General features: G+C 41.9%; 1 protein-coding gene across 1 annotated transcript in view; it reads right to left on the bottom strand.

Moving 5' to 3' along the window:
* The window catches only part of MYO16 (myosin XVI), a 467123-nt gene that overhangs the window by 293883 nt on the left and 148933 nt on the right, over positions 1–24307 (bottom strand). The window contains exons 6-7 of the mRNA XM_081547232.1: positions 22170–22294; positions 9930–10055 (exon numbers count right to left, since the gene is read on the bottom strand). Coding sequence (XP_081403358.1) covers positions 9930–10055; positions 22170–22294 — 251 coding nt within the window. The remainder of the gene's footprint in view (positions 1–9929; positions 10056–22169; positions 22295–24307) is intronic.

The following is a 24307-nucleotide window of genomic DNA, read 5'->3' as shown; positions in this document are numbered from 1 at the left end:
CTCACCCCAAACTCCTCCCCCTCCTACCAAGAGATCCCCATAAACCAGCCCTGCCTACACATCTCTGTCCTCTGATCAAATAAAGCTTCCGCACAGGGAATTATACTCAATATCCTGTAAGAGACCATAATGGAAAAGAATATTAAAAACAGTAAACATGTATCACTGAATCACTTTGCTGTACACCAGAAACTAACACAATGTTGTAAATCAACTCTACTTAAATTTAAGAAAACAAGCAGCTCCCCTTTGGTTCTGAACCCAGCTGTTCAACCTTGTTCTATTGGTGTGAGTGAAGCAGGCAGGAGGACCCTTTCTGGTGCCCGATTTGAAAGGGCCAGTAACAGCACCTCAATAATATTCATTATCTCAATACATGAATATGGCTTACTGCCTCATTTATTTACATCTTCTTTAACTTTTATATATTGTTTTATATTTATATTACATTGTTAAATAGATTCTAATGTATAAATCTTACACATCTTTTGAAAAGCGATTCCTACATATTTTATGCTTTTAATGAAATACTGTGAACAATCTTGATAAAATCATGTAATGGTTCTAGTTTTTTTTTTTTTTAATTTTGGGAGATTCCTTTGGAATTTTTATTCTCTCTTTTCCTAATTTTGTCCTTCCATTTCTTGGTTTATTGTATTGATGAGAAGGGGGCTGGCTTTTCTGGTCTGTGGCTTTGTTGTTTTTGCAACACTTGCGGGTCATTCTCCACCCATGCAAGAACTCTGTCCAAACATTCCGAAGTATTTCCCCACCCATCACTTGTTGATCTTGTTAGTGCTCTCATTGGAAAATGAACTACCTACTAAATAGTCTGTCTCCTTGCTCGCTTTCCCACAGGTCCATCCCAAATCAGGGTTTGGCTCTACAGAACATAAAATACAACAGTAACACTTAAATCATGTTACAGCAGACTGCTTCTATTTAGGGTTTATTTTTATTTCCAAATATACACAGTTTACTAAAGATACGGATGTTCTCTTGAAATCTGAAAAGATATAATACATAGAGCAGGGTCCCAGGACATTAAAATGGGTACAGGAAAGAGTTCTGTTTTATGTAAAAAATGTGAGAGATTTGCTTGCTTTTCAACCATAAGAAAGGAAGAGAGGTCGGGAGGAAAGAATCGAGGGGCAGAGAGAACAGAGTGGAGCTAGCGAAAGCGGAAGAGAAGCAAAGCAGAAAGGAAAGACAAAAATGCAAACCCAAGAATTAAGTGAGATCACTCTTGATTTTCACAACTTTGAAAAAACAGCAGCACCTAAAGGCTTTTATGTCTCGGCAAAAAATTGTTGGAAAGTCTAACAATTACTCTGCATTTTCTAAATTCAATTCACTCTTCATGGAACTCCAGAGAGAAAACAAACTACCTCCCTCCATAGCTTCCCCGGTACCTGCAGAAAGCATTTAAGTCGTCAAAGCAAATAGTTTCCTACATGAAAATCTTTAACAACAAAAAGCACTTCCATTTTATTTCAGGCCTGTAAAAACAAACATTCATCTGTGGAATGAAGAAGCTTCTCTCACTTGGGGAATTCCATTCCTTTTTTTGCAAGTCAGTAATTCCCGAGCGCTTCCAATTAGAAATCAGCGAGGCATGTTCCAGAACTAAATTAAGTAGGCCATGCTGATTTCACTTTCAGAGTAGTCTGGAACACGTGTCTTAACCTCAGGAAAGATCTTGGTGGTAAATGACTTCAATGCGAGTAGTAAAGTGTGGAACCAAACAAGGGTGCACCTTCACTATTACATGAACTTTATAATCACTGAAACTATCAAAGGGTAGTAAGGTGACTGACATTCTGCATGCGTGTGCCTGAGTGTGTGTGTGTGTGTAAGGAGGCGCTACATGGCTGATAGAAAATGTATTTAAGCTGAAATTTAAATTCACACTGGCTATGGACTTTACTCATCCCTTGGATAATTATATTTTGGTTTGGATAAATTCACCAAAATTAATTCCTTGATGGTCATTTAAGTGACTTCTTTAAAAAGTAAACAAATAAAATGAGTGTTCAGAGACAGCCAAATTCCTAGTTCAGAAGCAAAAAGAGATTGTTAAACTTAATAAAGAGAAATTATAATGTTAAAGGTCTCTGGGAATTCAGAATTTATATATACCCTCCACTCACCGGCTCACACGCAACATCTTAAGGAGTAAATGCATCTAACTCAGAACCATCGGAAAACTGTCAGGTGTACAGACTCCTCGATGACCTGTTTAGACTGCTAATATGTGTTGCCCACGCTAACATGTTTTGCCGTTCATGGAACTCCCCCTCCACTGTGTGCGGTTTCTTTGACTCGTCCATCAAAAATGTCTATACCCAGCCCCACCGCACGAGCCCAGGTGTCTCCTGGATCTCCACCGGAACATGTCTCCTGTTGGCCCAGGAGTCTCACGGTGTGTGCTCACCCACCCTTTCTTCACACATGTGTTCAGCGATGCACTGAGACAGACAAGCATCTGCAAAACTAGAACATTCACTGACTCTCGTTAATAAGTACTAACGGAAAGCTCTGTGCCAGCCCTCTGCAGATACGAAATCAGCATTGCTCTCAGTTCTCCCAGACTGGAGAGCGATAAGAACAAATGTTAGAGACATTTCTAACACATGATCACTGATGTGATGGGATGGATACAGGTGCTAGGTAGGGCACATGAGGGGGAATCTCACTGGGACCCAGGAAGGTATGGAAAGCCAGTCAGTGAAGTGACCGCTCTGAGTCCTGCTGCAGGGCAGGGAAGGCTGACCCAGTCAACACTTCTAAGAAAAGCAAAGAACATGAAAAGGATGAACATGGTGGCCTATTCCAGAAATTACAGTATAACTGTATACTGTATACTGTATAACTGTATACAGTATAACTGTATCCTCCAACCTGGTGGGGGAATTGGAAAAATCATGCTGGAGAATTAAGCGGAACTCCTGGAGCAAGGGGACTCATGAACTATGTTACGGAATAGGTATTTTATATCACCAGCAATGGAAAGGATGGTGGATTGAACACTTTGATTATATTTCCACGTAGCAATCTCACTGTAGCCCCACTGCTGAGAGTGGAGTGGGTGAGAAGCAGGGGACTCTGTCAGGAGGCTGGCGGGTTAATCCGGACACCGCCGTGCTGATGCACCGGGTAAGCGCAGACCGCTGAGGATGCACGGATTGGTCGGCCGTGGTTGTAACTCAGGCAGCTCGAAGCTGTTCACCAGGGAGGAGGCTGTGGGCTCAGGGGTTCTCAGTTATAAGACGGGCAGGAAAATGACCACGCCCAGGTTTGTGATAGAAGGACGAAACACAGGAGTGACAGACCGGGGACAGGAAAAGAAGAGGGTAATTCCCTGTGTACAAAAGCTAAAGTTGAGGACAGAATGACAGAGATAACCCACTAGGTAGTGGTCCTCATGGGCCGGGAAACTCAAGAGAGGGCTTTGGGGGCCACCATCATGGACAGTATTCGAAGCTGCAAGCGTGCAGTTCTCTGAAGACGTGTAAACACTGAGCAGACAGGGAACCTAGGACGGACCACTGAGTTGACTGATATTTGATGCTCTGAGTGGTGGGAGGAAAACCAGAGAGTGCTTTCAGTTTTCTCCAATGAAAAAATAAATACCTAAAAAAAACTCCGAATATGTCTCAATTCTTATGTAATTGGGTAAAACGTCTTTGAGAATACAAATAACTCCTTCGACCATCAAGATATGCAGGTGTGTGATACAAATACTTTTGAAGGGAAGGAGATTTGGATATAACATTTGTATGATTATTTTATCTTTTGTTTCAGGATTGCCAATCCTATTATAAACACTAAAAATATGTACAAAGCTAGAAGCAAATTCCATTTTATGTACAACTCATAAAATTGTACAATCAAAGGAATTATTGCTAACATAACTTATTCAGTTGCTAGTTTTAGACAAGAATAGGCATCTATTATTTTTCTCACTGGAAAAGTTAACATATTTATAAAGGAAAGTTTTAAAATATGTATACATGTCAGTTATAAATCCCAGTACACATGTTGATTATAAGTATTTTTATAAATTATGGACTGCTTTCTCCATAAAGGTATTTATATTTGTAAGACATTTATAAGAAACTGAAGTTGCTATGAACATCTGTAAAAATGTCATTAGTCTCTCTAAAATGTCAGGCTTTCTAAAACATTTTTCCACTCAACTGAGATGTATTTATTTACTTCTCTAGAGAGTTATAAATCTCCTGAGCAAATAAATTGATATCCAGATAATACCTCTTTTGAAAGCATCATTCCCAAAATGAATATTAAATGGGATTTTTATGGATGAACAAGTTTTTAAAATATCATATGGTTATTTTCTTGACAACATAATCAAGATGCAGATTCTGCTCAGAATCCTCTATTAACATACATCTCAGTTGTTTCTTGGATCTAAATCAAGGAAGAGCATTTTGGGTTTGGAGTTTTGTATCTGACAGAAAAGCCCTGCTCCATCACTCAGTGCCAGCGCTCAGCTTCCACTTCTGGGCTGACAGATCCGGCCATTCAAGCGCTTCAGTGACTCTGCTGGACCCAGGAAAGCACGTGGGGCAACACAGATAAACTCTGCAATGTTAGGTCTTATCTTCCGGGGGTGACTCCATTCACGTAGGTTTAATGGAGTAAAATGGAAAAGACAGATGATCGTCAGACCCTATCCTCAGTATTAAAATGTTTAAGGATTTAGAAAATTATGAATCAACGGTGAGACATTTTCCAGACATGCAGAAGATAAAGGTGAGATGACTTTGTTTAAAATCTGCCTCATGCGCACACCGTGAATGGCTACTTGTGGAGAACTCTGAGCTGGACGTCTGTGTGAAGCTAGCGGCTGGATCAGTTGACTTGGACACTGGCTCACTGACTGTCTGATATATTTGCCTTCATAGTCCTCCCCAATCTTCTGAGCTCTGTAACCAAACGTGGATGGTTCTCACTGATCAAAGACCCTGGCTGGGGCCAGGCTCTAGGGAGGGAGAATCGGTGAGTCTAGTGAGGCTCACACGGCCACCGAGGGGTGGCAGGTGCTCAGAGCCAGGGAGAGGCCATGGAAACCCTCAGAACGAAGCTGGCTGAATCCCTGAGATGTGCAGAATGACCTGCAAGTGTGTCGGGGTGTGGAGGAGTGCTGAGAAATAGAAGAAAAAATAGGAGTCCCCAAAGAGAGAAGTATGTTTTATAAAAGTTGGGGTCAGATATTGTGCAGCTGGTTTGGGAAAAAAATGGAACAATTGTAAAGCATTTCTTAATTCATTTGTTGTTGTCGTTCAGTCGCTCAGTCATGTCTGACTCTTTGTGACCCCACGGACTGCAGCCCACCAGGCTTCCCTGTCTTTCACCATCTCAGTTGGTGATGCCATCCAACCATCTCATCCTGTCGTCCCCTTCTCCTCCCATCTTCAATCTTTCCCAGCATCAAGGTCTTTTCCAATGAGTCAGCTCTTCGCATGAGGTGGCCAAAGTATTAGAGTTTTAGCTTCAACATCAGTCCTTCCAATGAACACCCAGGACTGATCTCCCTTAGGATGGACTGGTTGGATCTCCTTGCAGTCCAAGGGACTCTCAAGAGTCTTCTCCAACACCACAGTTCAAAAGCATCAATTCTTTGGCACTCAGCTTTCTTTATAGTCCTACTCTCACATCCATACATGACCACTGGAAAAACCATAGCCTTGACGAGACGGACCTTTGTTGGCAAAGTAATCTCTCTGCTTTTTAATATGCTGTCTAGGTTGGTCATAACCTTCCTTCCAAGGAGTAAGCGTCTTTTAATTTCATGGCTGAAGTCACCATCTGTAGAGATTTTGGAGCCCCCAAAAATAAAGTCTGTCACTGTTTTCACTGTTTCCCCATCTATTTGCCACGAAGTGATGAGACCAGATGCCATGATCTTAGTTTTTTGAATGTTAAGGTTTAAGCCAACTTTTTCACTCTCCTCTTTCATCTTCAAGAGGCTCTTTAGCTCATATTCGATTTCTGCCATAAGGGTGGTGTCACCTGCATATCTGAGGTTATTGATATTTCTCCCAGCAGGCTTGATTCCAGCTTGTGCTGCATCCAGCCCGATCCAGCCCAACATTTCACATGATGTGCTCGGCATATAAGTTAAATAAGCGGGGTAACAATATACTGCCTTGAGGTACTCCTTTCCCAATTTGGAACCAGTCCATTGTTTCATGTCTGGTTCTAACTGTTGCTTTTTGACTTGAATGCAGGTTTCTCAGGAGGCAGGTAAGGTGGTCTTGTATTCCTACCTCCTTAAGAATTTTCCACAATTTGTTGTGATCCACACAAAGGCTTTAGTGTAGTCAATGAAGCAGAAGTAGATGCTTTTCTGGAATTCTCTTGCTTTTTCTATGATCCAACAAATGTTGATCTCTGGTTCCTCTGCCTTTTCTAAATCCAGCTTGAACATCTGGAAGTTCTCGCTGTCATCACTCACCTAGAGCCAGACATCCTGGAGTGCAAAGTCAAGTGGGTCTTACGAAGAATCACTACACACAAAGTTAGTGGAGATGACGGAATTTCAGATGAGGTATTTCTAATCCTAAAAAAGATGATGCTGTTAAACTGCTGCACTCAATATGTCAGCAAATTTGGAAAACTCGGCAGTGGCCACAGGACTGGGAAAAGTCAGTTTTCATTCCAATCTCAAAGAAAGGCAATAGCAAAGAATGTTCAAACTACTGCACAATTGCACTCATCTCACACGCTAGCAAAGTAATGCTCAAAATTCCCCAAGCTAGGCTTCAACAGTACATGAACCGAAAACTTAATTCCTTTACCATTAATCATGAATAAATGGTGAGTGTTGGAAATGTAGCAAGTACAAGGGAAATACAGCAACAATAATGTTCGTCTTAAGTACTCTTCCTTTTGTAAATTACATGAAAATGTTGAATCATATTTCCCACATAAGTTCATGACTACGTTTCTCTAGGCTGAAAACATAGATCTAGAAAACCCAACATTCGGGAAGGTTTTGGAATGTGACCGACAATGGGGTGGGATTCTGACGCCCTCCAATGCCCCCTGTCTGATTCATCCGTGATTCTTCTATCTCTTGACTTTTGTGTGACAACGGTTACAGGAAGTTCTGTGAACGAAGCAGCACTTGCATTGGGCTTATGTGTCTTACACCAAGCTCTACACGTCTTCCAGAAATAAGCATTTTTTTAAACAACAGAAGCGCTTGTTTTAAAACATACCAGCTCAGACGGACTTCTTACTGGTCCTCCCCGCTAATCACAATAAACCCTGGAAAAAGCAAGCAACCCCAGAAGAACTCTGACAAGTGGAAGAAGGGAGAGGGACTGGCTCAGCACCTGTGGCAGGGAGGAACCGCAGGGAGGCAGGGCGGTCTGTGTGCTCACAGGCAGCCAAGCAGGGACCTCTGGGCCCGGTGCTTCCAGCCCAACCCAGCAACGGAACTGGGGCGCAGGGACACGCTTCCCACATCTTTCAAACCACGTCTCCCTGACAACGTCAGATGGAGCCAGCACCACGACCCTGCGGACAGCAAGTGCCAGGGGAGGCCCTCTTTATCCAGTAAGACTGACACCCCCCCTCCATGAGAGACAAGAGTGGCTGGGGGAGGGGGACTTGCGAACAGCGGGGGCACAATCAAAAGCCCCCAGCCCTGGAAGTCTGCTATCTCCATAGAGATTCTCCTACCTACCCAGAGACATGGGCGGCTTGGCCCAAGGAAACACCTTCCATCCCTCCTGGGGCATGGGAAAGAGACCTGCAAGAACCGCAGGGACCCAGATAAACCAAGCACACCAAAATAATACCCTGAAGGATCTGAAAATTTAACCATCATGGACCCACATCCCACTTAAGTAGACCAGAACCTGGATGCTGAAGCTGAACAGAGCTACTGCTTGCTAAAACAGAAGATTTCCATAGGACCAAGATTCTCCTAACAAAACAGTGAAAATGTCCAAGAAACAACTAAAAAGCACTCATCCTAGTCAAATAAAAATCAGAAGAGTGCATCTTGATTGATAAGAGACAATCAGCGGACACCAAAATCAAGATGAAGCATGTTGAAATTATTTGACAATGATTTCAAAGCAGCCATCATGAGAATGCTTCAATAAGCAATTACAAATTCTCTTGAATTATAAAACAGAACACCTCTTCAAAGACACAGAAGTTATAAGAAAGAACCAAATGGAAATCACAGAACTGAAAAATATCATAGCAAACAGAATACATCAACTCATACCAAATATTTCATTTGACCTGAAGGCAAAGAAAAGAAAAAACATACACTGGGTTCATTTAAATGTCTAATAACAGATCTATCAATAGTGACATGTCTTTAAAATTTTTTTTGTTAAATCTAGTCCTGTTCCCCCAGAGTTGATAATCTTATGAAAATGGTTAAGGGAACAAATTAGTTACTCTGAAATGATGCCTGACCCAAAATCTAAAAGTCCTGTCCGCCAAAGTGAAAAACTGGGTCAAATGATGCGTTCAAGTTTGCGGAGTGCTCTGCTACACGTCACCTGTTTCAGATTTAGCTCCTTCTGGAAGCAATCTCCGGCTACCTTGGGCACCTTTTGATACCTCACTCCCCATCACCTCTTCAGTAAGATGTGTCCAAGGAAACAGTCCTAGCTTATAAGTTCACTTCTCTAGTTTTTACAGAACTTCTTGCCTGGCGTATCCTGGGATGCTGCTGTGCTCGGGTGGATTTCTGGTATACTGATGGTGTACTTTTGATGCCCCAGGACTCCTGTGGTCACGAGAGAACTGGAAAGCCAGAACTCTGAGGCCAATGGTTTCAGCTGCCTCCAGCCTCAGCTCCTCAAGACAGCCATTCACTTATACACATGCTCGCTAGAAGCACAGACCTGGTGTTACTAACAGCATGATAAAAATGTTTATTGAATGAATGAATCTTTTTCTACAGGAAATGTTGTCAAAGCAAACAGTGTTCCTATTAGTCTGGAAGAAGCATATCCCCAAGTAATATACTTTTCCTAAGATGCTTGAGATGCAAATGATTTCAGTGTTTTCAACAACTGGATGATTCAACTTGTATGATACATATTCTACGCATTGGCTAGTATGTAAGGGATTTAACTTACTATAAATTCAGTGAGTGACATAGTTTGCACCAAACTAATGCTTGGACATCAACAGGTTTAGCTCAAATCTTCGTATATATGTAACCTAAGTTATATTTTATACTACAATACTAAGACTTTCCCTAACACAACATATTATATATTTTTTTAAAAAATCAACTTTAACACTAATAAACTATTATGAATACTGCTTAATCACATTCACTCACATAAATTAAATAAAATTGTATTTCTTATTCATGGTATGTCATAACCTAGTGAGAAGTTAGTTTGTCCAATAATAACTCAAGATATATTAGCTATAGAGAATCAATTGAGAATCAATCAACTGAGAGTCAATTCAGAGAAAGAACTCTGCTATCATCCTTCATTTGTTACAATGAAATATAATTTATTAAGGAAAATAAAATATAAAATGTAATTTTGCCTTAAATCTACTAACTGCAGAAAACAAACACAATCATTAGAGACTCATGAAACCTGTACACTGAAAAGGACTATATAATGTTAAAAAAATATAGTATTAAGACCATTCTATAAAGACTGTTTCTGGTTTTGACTATTTCTCCAATGAATCTGAGTACATTATAGAGAGTGTTGAGGAATGTAGGTTATGAAAGCTCCTTTGGAAAGTAAATGTTTTCTCTCAGCCCAAAACATATTTCCTTAGTTAAACAATCCCATTAAAAGTCAAGTTACATCATGTCAGTACACATTTTGAAAAAAACCAAATATGAAATGATGCAATGATCATAAGATAATTTTTAAAAACGAATTCAGGACATATTTTACCTGGCCATACTTTGCTGCCAAGTGAAGTGGGGTCCAGTACTGATCATCTGTGGCATTGAGGTCCCCACCATGTTCCAGGAGAAGAGATGCTACGTCCTTGTAGCCACTGGCACATGCCATGTGCAGCTGCAACAAAAATATACTTTATCCTTTAATGTGAAAGAGCAGTGACAGCAATGTAGTTTATTTGGTGGTTTAAAGAGATACATTTAATAAAGTATTGGAGCTAAAATACAAAGACCTTTAAAAAAGAAGTTATATATAATTTTATTTGTACAAGTGGACATCATTATTCTTTGGGAAAAAAAAGCTTATGGGTTAAATATTTTCTGACTCTGACAACATGTATTTTTTCATGTAATTATTTCTCTCTCCAGTGCTCCTTTCTACTCCTGTAATCTGAATACTTTTAATTACAAGATAAAATACTTAGGTACATTATCCCTTCTTTTTTATTATTTTTAATTGAAGGATAATTACAACATTGTGTTGGTTTCTGCCATACATCAACATGAATCAGCAATAGGTATATATATGTCCCCTCCCTCTGGAACCTCCGTCCCACTTCCCACCCCATCTCACCCCTCTAGTGCATCACAGTACTGGTTTGAACTCCCGGAGAAATACAGCAAATTCCCACTGGCTACCTGTTTTACATATGGTAATATATGTGATTCCATGCTGCTCTCACCATTTCTCCCGCACTGTGTCCACAAGTCTGTTCTCTATGTCTGCATCTCCATTCAGTTCAGCTCAGTTCAGTCACTCAGTTGTGTCCAACTTTTTATGACCCCATGGACTGCAGCACGCCAGGCTTCCTTGTCCATCACCAACTCCTGGAGCCTACTCAAACTCATGTCCATCGGGTTGCTGATGCCATCCAACCATCTCATCCTCTGTTGTCCCCTTCTCCTCTTACTTTCAATCTTTCCCAGCATCAGGGTCTTTTCCAATGAGTCAGTTCTTTGCATCAGGTGCCCAAAGTACTGGAGTTTCAGCTTCAGCATCAGTCCTTCCAATGAATATTCAGGACTGATTTCCTTTAGGATGGACTGGTTTGATTTCCTTGAAGTCCAAGAGACTCTCAAGAGTCTTCTCCAACACCACAGTTTAAAACCATCAATTACTCAGTGCTCAGCTTTCTTTAAGGTTCAACTCTCACATCCATACATGACTACTGGTAAAACCATAGCTTTGACTAGATGGACCTTTGTTGGCAAAGTAATGTCTCTGCTTTTTAATATGCTGTCTAGGTTGGTCCGGAGAAGGCAATGGCAACCCACTCCAGTACTCTTGCCTGGAAAATCCCATGGACGGAGGAGCCTGGTGGGCTGCCGTCTATGGAGTCGGACACGACTGAGCGACTTCACTTCCACTTCTCACTTTCATGCATTGGAGAAGGAAATGACAACCCACTCCAGTGTTCTTGCCTGGAGAATCCCAGGGGCGGGGGAGCCTGGTGGGCTGCCGTCTATGGGGTTGCACAGAGTCAGACATGACTGAAGTGACTTAGCAGCAGCAGCAGCAGCTAGGTTGGTCATAGCTTTTCTACCAAGGAGCAAGTGTCTTTTCATTTCACGGCTGCAGTCACCATCTGTAGTGATTCTGGAGCCCAAAAGAATAAAGCATCTCCATTGCTGCCCTATAAATGGGTTCATCTTTCTACTTTGCATATATATATATATATATATATATATATATATATATATATATATCGTTAACATATGTTATTTTTCTCCTTCTGTCTTACTTCACTGTGTATAATAGGCTCTAGGTTCATCCACCTCATTTGAACTGACTCAAGTGTGTCCCTTTTTATGCTGAGTAATATTCCATTATATATATGTACCACAGCTTCTTTATCCATTCATTTACCGATGGACATCTAGGTTTTTTCCACATCCTAGTTATTGTAAACAGTGCTGCAATGAACATTGGGGTACATGTTGTCTTTTTCAATTATGGTTTTCTCAGAGAATATGCCCAGTAGTGGGATTGTTGGGTCATATGGTAGCTTTATTCCTAGTTTTCTTTTTTTTAAAGATATCTCCATACTGTTCTCCACAGTGGCTGTATTAGTTTACATTACAACCAACAGTGCAAGAGAATCCCCTTTCTTCACACCTTCTCCAGCATTACTAACAATTTCCCCTTTTATATCTGTTAGCATTTGCCTTATATATTGAGGTGTTCTTATGTTGGGTGCATAAATATTTGAAAATTGTTATGTATTTCCCTTGGATTGATCCCTTGCTCATTATGTAGTGTCCTTCCTTGTCTCTTGTAATACTTTTTTAAGGTCTATTTTGTTTGATATGAGAATTGCTACTCCAGTTTTGATTTCAAGTTGCATGGACTATCGTTTTCCATCCTCTCACTTTCAGCCTGTCCATGTCTATGTCTGCAGTGGGTCTCTTGTAGACAGCATATATATGCGTCTTGTTTTTATATCCATTCAGCCAGTCTGTGCCTTTTGGTTGGAGTGTTTAATCCGTTTACGTTTAAAGCAATTATTCATATCTATGTTCCTGTTGGATTTTCTAAGTTGCTTTGGGTTTGTTTTTGTAGGTCTTTTCCTTTCGTTATGTTTCCCACCAATAGAAGTCCCTTTAATATTTGTTGTAAAGCTGGTTTGGAGGTGTTAAATTCTCTTAACTTCTGCTTGTCTGTAAAACTTTTATTTCTCCATCAATTTTGAATGAGATCCTTGCCAAGTAGAGTAATCTTGGTTGTAGGTTTTTCCCTTTCAGTACTTTAAATATATCCTGCCATTCCCTTCTGGGCTACAGAGTTTCTGCTGAAAGATCAGCTGTTAATCATATGGGGTGTCCCTTGTATGCTACTTGTTGCTTTTCGCTTGCTGCTTTTAATATTTTTCCTTTGTGTTTAATCTTTGTTAGTTTGATTAGTATGTGTCTCAACATGCTGCTGCTTTATCCTGTATGGAACTCTCTGCGCTTCTTGGATTTTATTATTCCCTTTCCCTTGTTAGGGGAGTTTTCGACCATAATCCCTTCAAAAATCTCTCAGACACTTTTTCTTTCTCTTCTTCTTCTGGGGCCCCTATACTTTGAATGTTGGTATGTTTAATATTGTTCCAGAGGTCTCCAAGAGTATCCTAAATTATCTTCATTCTTTTTCTTTATTCTGTTTGTTAGCAGTTATTTCCACAGTTCTATCTTCCAGCTCATTTATCTGTTTTCTGCCTCATTTACTCTATTGATTTCTTCTAAAGTTTCTTTAATTTCAGTAATTGTGTTGTTTGTCACTGTTTATTCTTTATTTCTTCTAGGTCATCATTATATGTGTTAAATAATTCTTGCATTTTTTCCTACCTATTTTTCAGATTTTGTACCATCTTTACTACCATTACACAGAGCTCTTTTTCAGGTAGTTTGCATTTATTTGGTCCTGTGAGTTTTTAACCTTGCTTCTTCATTTGTGCAGCATCTCTCTGTCTTTTTGTTTTTTTCTAAGTTACCGTGTTTGAGGTTCTCTTTTCCCAGGTTTTAGGGTTGTGTTTCTTCTTCCTTGGTGGGTTTCTGCCCTTGGTGGGTGAGGTGGCCCAATGCTTTCTGTAGGCTTCGTGTTGGGAGGGGCTTGTCCCTCTGCTCTTGGTGGGAGAAGGTGAGTTTTTCCCTCTGATGGGCAGGGCTGTGTGAGGTGGTGTGTTCTGGGGTGCCTAAGGTAAGCCTGTCTGCTGATGACTGAGTTTGTGTTTTTGTCTTGCTTGGTGGTCGGGTGAGGTGCCCTGCACCGTGTGCTGCCAGCAGTTGGGTAATGCCGGGTCTTGGATGCAGCAGGAGGCCTTCCTGGGCATTCTCACTAATTAATACTCCCTGGGGTCAGGAGTTCACCAGTCCAGGCTGATGTTCTGGACTCACTGCTCCCACTCCAGAGGCTCAGGCCTGATCTCTGGCTGGGGAACCGAGATTCCACAAGATGTTTGTTATGGTATTAAAAGAGATTAAAAGAAACACAAAAAAACAAAAAAAAAATAAAGCAAGAAACAAAAGATGAACCCCAGACAAGTGGTAAATATAAAATCAGACCAAAAAAAAAAAAAAGGAACACACACACACACAGACAACCAGACAGCTCAAAGAAAACAAAGTACAAGAAAGTGACCTGCTGAGCAAAGAAAACTAAAAATAATGTCGACCAATTAAAAACAAAACTAACTAAAACATAAACCAGAAAACAAGACCAAATGAGAGTGCCAACTGGTGAATAAAGCAAACAAAACAAACTAACAAATATGATGAAACAAAGGAAGAAAAGAAAAAAAAAATAGGAAAGCAAAGTTAAACAGAATTATATAAAAAATATTTCATACATTAAAGAACAACTGCAACAGCAAAAGAACAGTAAGAAAAACAAGTAAGTAAAGTCGCTCAGTCATGTCCGACTCCTTGCAACCCCATGGACTGTAGCCTACCAGGCTCCTCTGTCCATGGGATTTTCCAGGCAAGAATCCTGGAGTGGGTTGCCATTTCCTTCTCCAGGGGACCTTCCTGACTCAGGGATCGAACCTGGGTCTCCAGCATTGCAGGCAGACACTTTACCGTCTGAGCCAGCAGGGAAAACAAACAACAACAACAAAAAAAAAATAAAGAAAAAAACCCATAGAACCACAAAAAGCCAAAGTAGATGAAGAAGTATATAAAGAAAATTAAAAGTGTGCTTTAAAAAAAAGTTCTCAAAAGCTTAAATAGAATTAATAATAAAAATAAAACAACAACCACAGAAAAAGAAAAAAAATCCAGAATCAAATACAGAATGATTCAAAATACAATAATAATAAAAGTCTTTCTCAGATCTCAGCTGTCAGAGCATCCTTCCCCTCACTGTGAATCACAGTCCACCTTACCTCCCCAGGATGCCCTCCAACTCTGCGTTGGTTTCTAGACCCTCTGTGGGGGTAGCCCAGGCTTTAACCTGGCCCTATTCCTGCATGTTCTTGCTTCCAATGTCTACAGCTGCCAGAGCTAAGATGTTTTCTTTTGCAGGAAGTCTCACTGTCCTTTTATATATTCCATAGACACAGTCTGCCTAGTTGATCGTGTGGATTTAATCTGCAGCTTGCACAGCTGGTGGGAAGGTTTTTGATCCTCTTCCTTAGCCACACTGCCCCTGGGGTTCAGCTGTGCTTTTACCTCCACTGCTGCCTGTGTCGTCCACAGGAGTTTGCTCCTGAGGCTGCCCTGGAGGACTTGAGTCTGCCCCAGGGAGGACCAGCTGTGGAGGGGGCACAGCTGCTTGGATCACAGGGACCCTGGCAATGCCAGGTACACAGGGGAGCTGGCAGCCAACAGGCACAGGAGACATGGCCCTCTCGGAGTTTTTGCCAACCTCTGGCAGCTCTGCCACAGTGAAAATCAAGCGTGAGGGTGGTTCAGCTGCTTAGGTCCTGGGGCCTCTGCAGCACCAAGTGTGCAGGGACGTCGGTGGCCTCGGATGCAGGAGCTAGGCACTGTTAGGTCTTTTACTAGCCCCTGGCCTCCGTGGCTGGTCCTTCTCTATTGCTCGGCACAGCAGGCGCTCAAACGGTACCCCTGGCCTGGGCCCCTCTCCATCGCTCGGCACAGCAGGCATCGAGTCCCACCCTCTCCGTGGTCCTTCTCTATTGATCAGCAGCCGGCACCGGGCACGTGGGGAGAGAAAGACTGCAGAGATGGCTCCGCCCCGGGCGTGACTCAGCAGCATCGCCTCGCCTCCATGTCTGCCCCGCGTTCCTCCGAAGGCATTCCCCGCCGCACTCTCCTCCCTCGCGGCTCCAGGCCATCTCCCCGCAGTCAACAGCAGATCCTGCCCTGGGATTGCTCTCCAATCCCCACGCCCCAGCTCCCAGCCGCCGCCGTGCAGTCCAGAGGACGCGCGTCCCTGTCCAGGTATGTAGTGCTGTGGGAAGGACTGTCTGCGTGGTTCTCATTCCATGCAGCCGGTCACGGATGAGCGGCTGCGCTCTCCAAGAGCCTCCGATGCCTGCCCTCTGTCCCGAACAGTCGCCCGGATGGGGGATCGGACCTCTGCTTCGGTCCCCCAGCCCCACCTGCTGTCTCGGGTGCAGGTCTGGTCCTGCTCAGTCTCCTCCTTCTCCCGCCTTCCTTCACCCTCCCGGGTTTTGCGTGGATCTGTGCGTTCCTCTCCGGTGGCCGGGGACGCCTGCCAGCTCTCAGCTGGCGCTTGTGAGATCCTCCGCGTCTGAGGGTGTGTTCCTGACGCATCCAAGAGGAGAGCCACACTCAGTCCACCCACCCGGCCACCACCCTGTCTTCCTGGTTTAGTTTCTTACTGCAAGCTGAACTATCACGATGAGCTCAGGGTATGGAGGAAGGTTTCTTATAGGGGAATTCTGCTTCTGAGGCAACGTGATTTATTCGTGAGTAAGTTGCCATCACACTGGGGCTTCCCCTGTAGTTCAGTCGGTCAAGAATCTGCCTGCGGTGCAGGAGACCTGGGTTCGATCCCTGGGTGGGGAAGATCCCCTGGGGAAGGAAATGGCAACCCACTCCAGCATCCTTGCTTGGAAAATCCCATAGACAGAGGAGCCTGGCGGGCTGCAGTCCATGGGGTCGCAAAGAGTCGGACACGACTGAGCAACTAACACTTCACTTTATTATCACACTCGATTTAAACTAGGTTATTAAGTAACTACATGGTTGATTTTGTAATCGTAATAATTAAGAAGGATCTATAAGGAAAGGAAGAATAAAAACTAATTAAAAGTAGTAAAAACACAAACTTCCAGGTTTTGAAGCATAGAATTTTGTAGCACAATTCCTTTCCATTTTTATTACAAAGACAAAATTACAGTAAAGTCAAAAGTATTTATTAAATATAAATTTTGATAAAATTCAGCAAAAATTTTGCTTTTTGGCCTTAATTATGCTCTTCAATCTACAGTGACATTTATATGCTTATGTTTTGTATGTACTTTCAACTACATTAGAATTACAAATATATTTAACTTAAGGCATAAACATTCAGAAGTTAAGTTTCACATTAATCTTGCCACACTTTGTTACATACAAGCTTTATCTCATTAACATTCTATCAAACAGAATGTATCCACAGATATTTTAGAGAAATATGAATTTATATACATATTCACCTGAAGAACTCGTTTTTCACCTGCTTCTAAATTTATTCCATATTATCTGAATCAGCAGCCAGTGATTGGCAAATTGTTGCACTTTAAGCACTAGCAAGTGGATTTCAGATTTTCACCTGCAGTGTAAGCCTGCAGGAAGAATAGGTCCACTCGGTGGTTAGTGCCTGACACTAATGATGCAAAGTTCACAGGATCAAACCTTTTATGAGTAGATTTGCTTTCCATGCAGAAAAAGCCCTGCTCTGCCATTTAGAACATAGGCCAGCTCTCAGTCATCTCCTGAGCTGCTCACCAGGGAAAAACTAAAAGGAAAACGATCTTGGTTCATTTAGTAGCAAAGCTACCCAGAGCAGGGGCTACCAGTGACATCTAGGACAGTGGGCAACTCGAATCCTAGGTAATCTCAAAACAAAAACAAAACACGTAACTTTTTTTGAAGGTTGAAATATGGTTGATTTACAATGTCATGTTAGTTTCAGGTGTAAGTGAAGTGATTCAGTCATTTATATATAGAGATATAGATATATACATATATATTCATTTTTAGATCCTCTTCCCTTACAGGTTATTACAAAATATATACTATATATAAATATACTATATATATAAAACTATTATTTATAAATATATATAAATTATTATATGCAAGCATGCTAAGTCCTGTTAGTTGTCTCCGACTTTTTGTGACCCCATGGACTATAGCCTGCCAGTCTCCTCTGTCCATGGGATTCTCCAGGCGAGAATACTGGACTGAGTTGCCACGCCCTCCTCCAGGGGATCTTCCCCACCCAGGGATTGAACCCGTGTCTCTTATGTTTCCAGCACTGGCAGTCTGGTTCTTTACTACTAGGGCCACCTGGGAAGCTATTATTATAAAACTATTATATATATACTTATTGTATATATAATACTTTAAATATATACATATATACGTATATATGTATTTATATAAATATATTATATATATATATATACACACACATATATAAAGTAATATATAAACAACAAAGTTCTACCATATAGCATGGAGAACTCTACTCAGTATCTTATAATAACATATAGTTGAAAAAAATCCAGAAAAGAATATATATATATATACACACACACACACACCTGTGTGTGTGTGTGTGTGTGTGTATATACATGTACAACTGAATCACTTTGCTTTACATCTTGAACTAATACAACCATGTAAATCAACTATGTTGCAGTAAAAATAAAATAAAATAAAAAACGTTAAATGATTCATCTTACCTTTGGTTATTATACTGTATATTCTAAAAAGGAAGCAAAGCAGCAGCATAAAAACCATCTTACTAGGAGCAGATCTTCACCGAGTTTTTTGTTGACAGTTTCATCTGTTTTGCAGTGTAATAGCATGGGGTATGATGCCTAATTTTGAATCACAACTGAAATTCCAACTCAGGATACAGAAGCTGTATGTGGATAAGGCTTTCTTCTTATCATTATGAGCAACAATAGGCAAGAACACACTATACACAAACCCTTTACAGAAAGACAACTCGAACTATTAACATAATTGACCCACCAACTCAGACACAAGAGTCAAAGAGACTGCTGCTTGCTAACTGCTGTGATCCTCAGGGACGGAATGCCTCCTGTTCATTGTTACTTTCTCTGTACAAAGCTCAAAGATGATCACAACATCAATAATAAAACTAGAGTTAGTTATTACAGAATAATTACGTGCCACGTTTGTGTTCTCTGTTCAATATAAAAGAAAAGTCACAAGGAATATCAAATTGAAGATGGTTGAAAATGATAGCAATTTACTGCTATGTATTGATTCTCTCCATAGCTTATCTTCTGAAGTTTGTAGGCCTTTTAATTTAGCAGGGATTTCAACATGTGTGCTGTTTTTATTTAGTTGTGATTTCAAAAAAAACAACATGAAGTTGTAATATCTTCTGCCGAACAAGAAACAGAGAGTCCGTTGGGTTTTTACTATGAGTTGGATGTCTTATTCAACGTAGCTCGTGTGTTAAATCAGCTATTAATTATCTTTATTTTTAATTTTTTTTTATTGTGGTAAAAGTAATAGAAATATAAAACCTACTATTGTAACCATATTTAACTGTATAGTTCACTGGCACTAAGCACATTGCGTTGTTGTGCAACTCTCACCATCATCCGTCTCCTGAATTTTTCACTTTCCTAAATTGAAACTCTGCCCCCATTAATCACTAACTCCCCATCCCCCCCCCACCTCAGGCGCTGGCATCCACCACTGTACTTTCTGACACTATGATTTGACTATTCTAGGCATTCCGTGTTAGTATTTGTCTGCACCTACTGTATGCTGGAATGCATTTTTAAGGTTAACTTAATGTACGTCCTACGAACAGACTGTACCTTCTTTTTTTTCCCCTGAGATACACAGTAGAAATGAACAATTAACTAAATAGCCCACTCCAGTCTGATTTTGATCCCACTGCTCCACCAAAGCTGCCCTGATGAGAAAACCAAGGACTCCAAGTTACTAAATCTGGCAGCCGAGTCTCTGCCTCTGTCCACTCGACTTCTCTGTGGTATTTATCTGACGGTTAATCATTCCTCCTCCTCCCGCTTTCCTTACTGGGCTCCCAGGACACCTCATTCTCTTGGTTTGCCTCCCACCTTGGGAGTTTCTACTCCCACCTCCTTCCAGGATCTTCCACTTTGCTATGCTCCACGATTCAGTCCCCAGTCCTCTTTCCTTCGTATCAGATTAGTGACCCCATGGACTGTAGCCCACCAGGCTCCTCGGTCCATGGGGATCCTCCAGGAAAAAATACAGGAGTGTGTTGCCATGTGCTCCTCCAGGGGATCTTCCCAGCCCAGCATCAAGGGCCTCAACAGTGCAAACATGCTAAAGATCACAACATCACTTCTCCACTCTGAACAGCACCCAAATTCCAGACACTAGTTGTTATTGTTTGGTTGCTAACTTGTACCTCATGGACTACAGCACACCAGACTTCCCTGTCCTTCACCATCTGCCAGGGTTTGCTGAAACTTATGTCCACTGAGTCGGTGATGCCATCCAGCCATCTCACCCTCTGTCGTCCCCTTCTCCTCCTGCCTTCAATCTTTCCCAGCATCAGGGTCTTTTCCAATGAGTCAGTTCTTCACATCAGGTGGCCAAAGTGTTGGAACTTCAGCTCCAGCATCAGTCCTTCCAGTGAATATTCCAGGTCGATGTCCTTTAGGAAACCCTTTATGCATCAGACTCAATAACCAGCGACAAACTCAGCATCTCCATGACGACCGCTAAGAGGCAGGTCTAACTGCGCGTTTCCAGGGTCCACCCTCATCCGCTTTGCTTGCCCTCAGCCCGTTCTCCTCTTTCGGTGTCGACTCCAGCATTCCAGCCATTCAAACTAGAAATAGTCAGAGTCACGCTGAAGTCTTGTCTTCTTCTCTCGCTGAATTTCCATCAGGAAATCCCAGCAGATCTTCTTTTAAGGTAGACTGAAATGAGCCACTTCTCACCACTGCAGCGCCTACTGTCTTGGTTTGAGCTGCATCATCACCTGTTAGACGAGCCTCCTCACTGAGCTCTCAGCTCCACTCCTGCCTGCTGACAGCACACCCTCATCATGGCAGTCGGAGTGAAGATCCTTCCGGAGCTGAAGCAACATCCTCTTCTCTGGACTCTCCAGCACGTTCCTACTTCACGCAGTGTAACTGCCATGGCCCTCATACAAGCCCACGAGACCCGGTGTGGTCCGGTCCCCGTTCCCTCCTCGTCTTGCCTTCTCTGCCCAGCCACGCTGGCCTCCTAGCTGTTCCTTAGTCACAGCACACCTGGCCCTGCCTCAGGACCTTTGCACATCCACTGCTCAGCCTGCAGTACCCCTCCTTCACATCTCCAGTGTGGGCAGACGTCCCTCAGGTCATCCCTCAGAGCTCTTCATGTCGGTGAGATCTTATCTGTCTACCTACCCAAAATGCCAACAGTATACCTACCATGTCTCAGTCTTGTTTTTATTATTTCTCATTTGCATTTAGTACTATTAATGCACTATATACTTAGCCCACTTATACTGCATAGTGTAGGCCTTCCCCAACGAAATGTGAGCCCCCGACAAAGACAAAAGGACTTTTGTGGTTTTGTTCACTATGATTTTGTACACAGGACGCAGTTAGTAAATATTTCCTCAATAAACTAGTTGGAATATTTTTTCCATTTGAATGTGTTATTTTTCAATAAACTCTAAAGCTGCTTTGTTTTCTTATAGCTTAGAGTTCCGTTTTTGGTAGTCTTCTGAAATTTATATTCCAAAGATCAACATGAATGTCCAGAAGATAACTCTATTGAGAAGTCTCAAAGCACTTAATTTGCATTTAATAAATCTACAAAGGTATCAGGTCTCACACAATTCTTGTTCATTCAGTTGCACTGCTTTCCTTATCTACTGTGTTCAATCTCACACCATATTTTCCCATAGTAGAAATGGAATCATTTTCTAAAATTGGTTCCAACCGCTTCTGTGCACTCCTTGCTTCAGAGCTTTTCCCTTTTGCTTCTGTGGCTTACTTTCTTAAGACAACACATTCATCTCCGTAATAATTAATTCTAACCCCAGCATGCCTGATCCAAGTAATTTTTATGGGTCAATAGGACCAAATGTTTTTCCTGTGATGATAAGACATTGTGCTTACACCCAAATGAGTCCACATTTAATTGTTATGTGTTCAATTTAATGCAACTGTGCCTGAGAGCATTAAAAAGCAATGGCAGGCGTTTGTTTGAATTTAGAGATTCATTCATCAGAATAACACAGGTTCTTTTGCTTAAAATGAAAACATTCTCCTGTAGGTTCCATCTCAAAAATCACACTGACAAAAATAATATAAAAATTACTCTAAATTTGTAAGGAAAATACGCATAAGGCTTAAAGAGAATATATCAACAGATAAATGTTGGGTGATGGTATAAGTTATTTACGCTTTCCTTTTTGCATGTCTGTTTTGCAAAATTTCTGCAATAAATATGTATTACCGATATAATCAGAAAAATAAAAAACCTTATTTAGGAGTTAATGATACCCAATTCTATGTTTTCAAAATCAATGCACATTTGCAATGGAAGCAGTGTCTCCTAGTGAAGCGTTGTGACTCACCAGTGTGACGCCATCATCGTTTTTCTCATTAACGTTTCCTCCACAGGACAGGAAATGTTTGACGTCTGTTAACATGCTCACGGGTCTCCGAAGCTTCATCTGCCGCAGTGAGGTGAGATCCACTCCTGGAGGGAGGGGGGAAGAGCCTTTCAAACACAATGTAGAGCTGTTTCTCAGCTGCTGGGGGTAAAAATTCCATCTTATCTTGTATATTTCAATGTATTCCTCTTTGAAGCCCCTCTTCCGCTTTGAATTCTCATTCAAAGCAGCTATAACTGTTTCTCTTGGCATGCAGTCTTACTTCCAGTCAGAGGATAGTCTTAATTTTCCTTTTATATCCCGAAATATGATAGAATGCCTTAGCCATAGGGATCTCTCCGTGGATTTCTGTTTTTGTATAAATCATCAGCACAGGCTGCGCAAAGTATTGTAAAGTCCCTGGACTGAATCAAAATTAGTTTAAAGACATGCTTTCTGTTCCCTATGATTTTCTTTTTAGAATAGCTGCTTCTAAAAGGAATGGAATAAAATAAGGATTTAGTGGGAAAACTGGAAAATTTTGAATAAAGGCTGTGTTATAGATAACAGTATTGTACCAATGTTTGGATAAATGCACTATTCATTCACGCATGCTAAGTCGCTTCAGTCATGTCTGACTCTTTGCACCTCCATGGACCACAGCCTGACAGGCTCCTCTGTCCATGGGATTCTCCAGGCAAGAATACTAGAGTGGGTTGCCATGCCCTCCTCTGGGGATATTCCCAACCCAGGAATTGAATCTGTGCCTCTTATGTCTCCTGCATTGGGAGGTGGGTTCTTTATCACTCACACCACCTGGGAAGCCCATGGCTGTGTACATTTTGAATGTGAGAAGAAGCTGGGTGAAAGGTACCTGGGATCTCTCTGTACTATTTTTGCAATTTTCCTGTATATCTAAAATGTCTTTAAAATATTTTTAAAGGATGCTCCAATTGACCATTTCATGACTACTGCTAATAAGGAGAAATAAACTGAGTGGAGAACTGAGAACCGGGCTTCACTGAGGTGGGCGATTTATGCAGCGAAGACTCAGGTCAGCTCACCTGTTCACACCTCTGTGCTGTGCTCAGTCACTCAGATGTGTCTGACTCTCTGAGACCCCATGGACTGCAGTCCACCAGGCTCCTCTGTCCATGGGGATTCTCTAAGAAAAAATATTGGAGTGCGTTGCCATGCCCTCCTCCAGGTGATCTTCCCAGCCCAGGGTTCAAACCCAGGTCTCTCGCATTGCAGATGGACTCTTTCCCATCTGAGCCACCAAGGAAGCCCAAGAATACTGGAGTGGGTAGCCTATCTCTTCCCCAGGGGAACTTCCTGACCCAGGAATCAAACTGGAGTCTCCTGCATTGCAGATGGATTCTTTACCAGCTGAGCTACCAGGGAAGCCCATTCATACCTGTATCCAACCTGAGCTTTCATGATGGTGTAATCTCCATGGTAGTGTGTATATCTGCATTTCTGCATCCCCTCTTCCTAGCACTGGTTCCTGAAAATAGGCGTTTACTAAAGGGAAATAATCCACCTCATTCCAAATGAAAGTAATAATAATAGTAATAGTGATATTAGTGATGTTGATGATGGTGATGATGATGCAGGTGAGATGAGACGACATCTGTATCTGAGCAGTGTTTGCTGTGAAATAGCTACACTGCTGAGAATTTTTCTCTCTCATCTGATTGAATGCTTGCTGCAAAAATGGCAAGACAGCAGTGGGCTCGACAGTCCTCCTGGCTCCACTGGACCGTAGCTGACTTCCCCAGGGTAGGACTGTGGGAAAGTGATTTAGCCTTGTCTTCCGTATCCTCCATCACAGATAATAATACACATCCCAGAGGAACAAAGCTAGTGGTAACACTTGTAAGACCTGGCTGCCTGGCAGAGACCGGCATAGTGCCCATCGGCGGGCATGTCCCCTGTGAGCACACCACGCAGGCCTCACTGCAGCCCTCGTGCTCTGAGCTTGGGCGAACTGCAGAGCAGAGATGCTCTAGAGCTTCAGTGCTGTGTCTTGCACTTCTTATTTGTACTGATGGGGTCAGCTAACTTATCCTCCGCCTCAGTTTCTTCATCCGCAAAAGGGGCTGACAGTTTATTCCACT

The sequence above is a fragment of the Giraffa tippelskirchi genome, chromosome 12 (assembly GCF_054371585.1).
Source record: "Giraffa tippelskirchi isolate mGirTip1 chromosome 12, T2T-mGirTip1v1.2.pri, whole genome shotgun sequence".
Lineage (NCBI taxonomy): Eukaryota > Metazoa > Chordata > Mammalia > Artiodactyla > Giraffidae > Giraffa > Giraffa tippelskirchi.
Note: the sequence above shows the minus strand (reverse complement) of the source record. Positions and strands in the feature narration are given on the sequence as shown.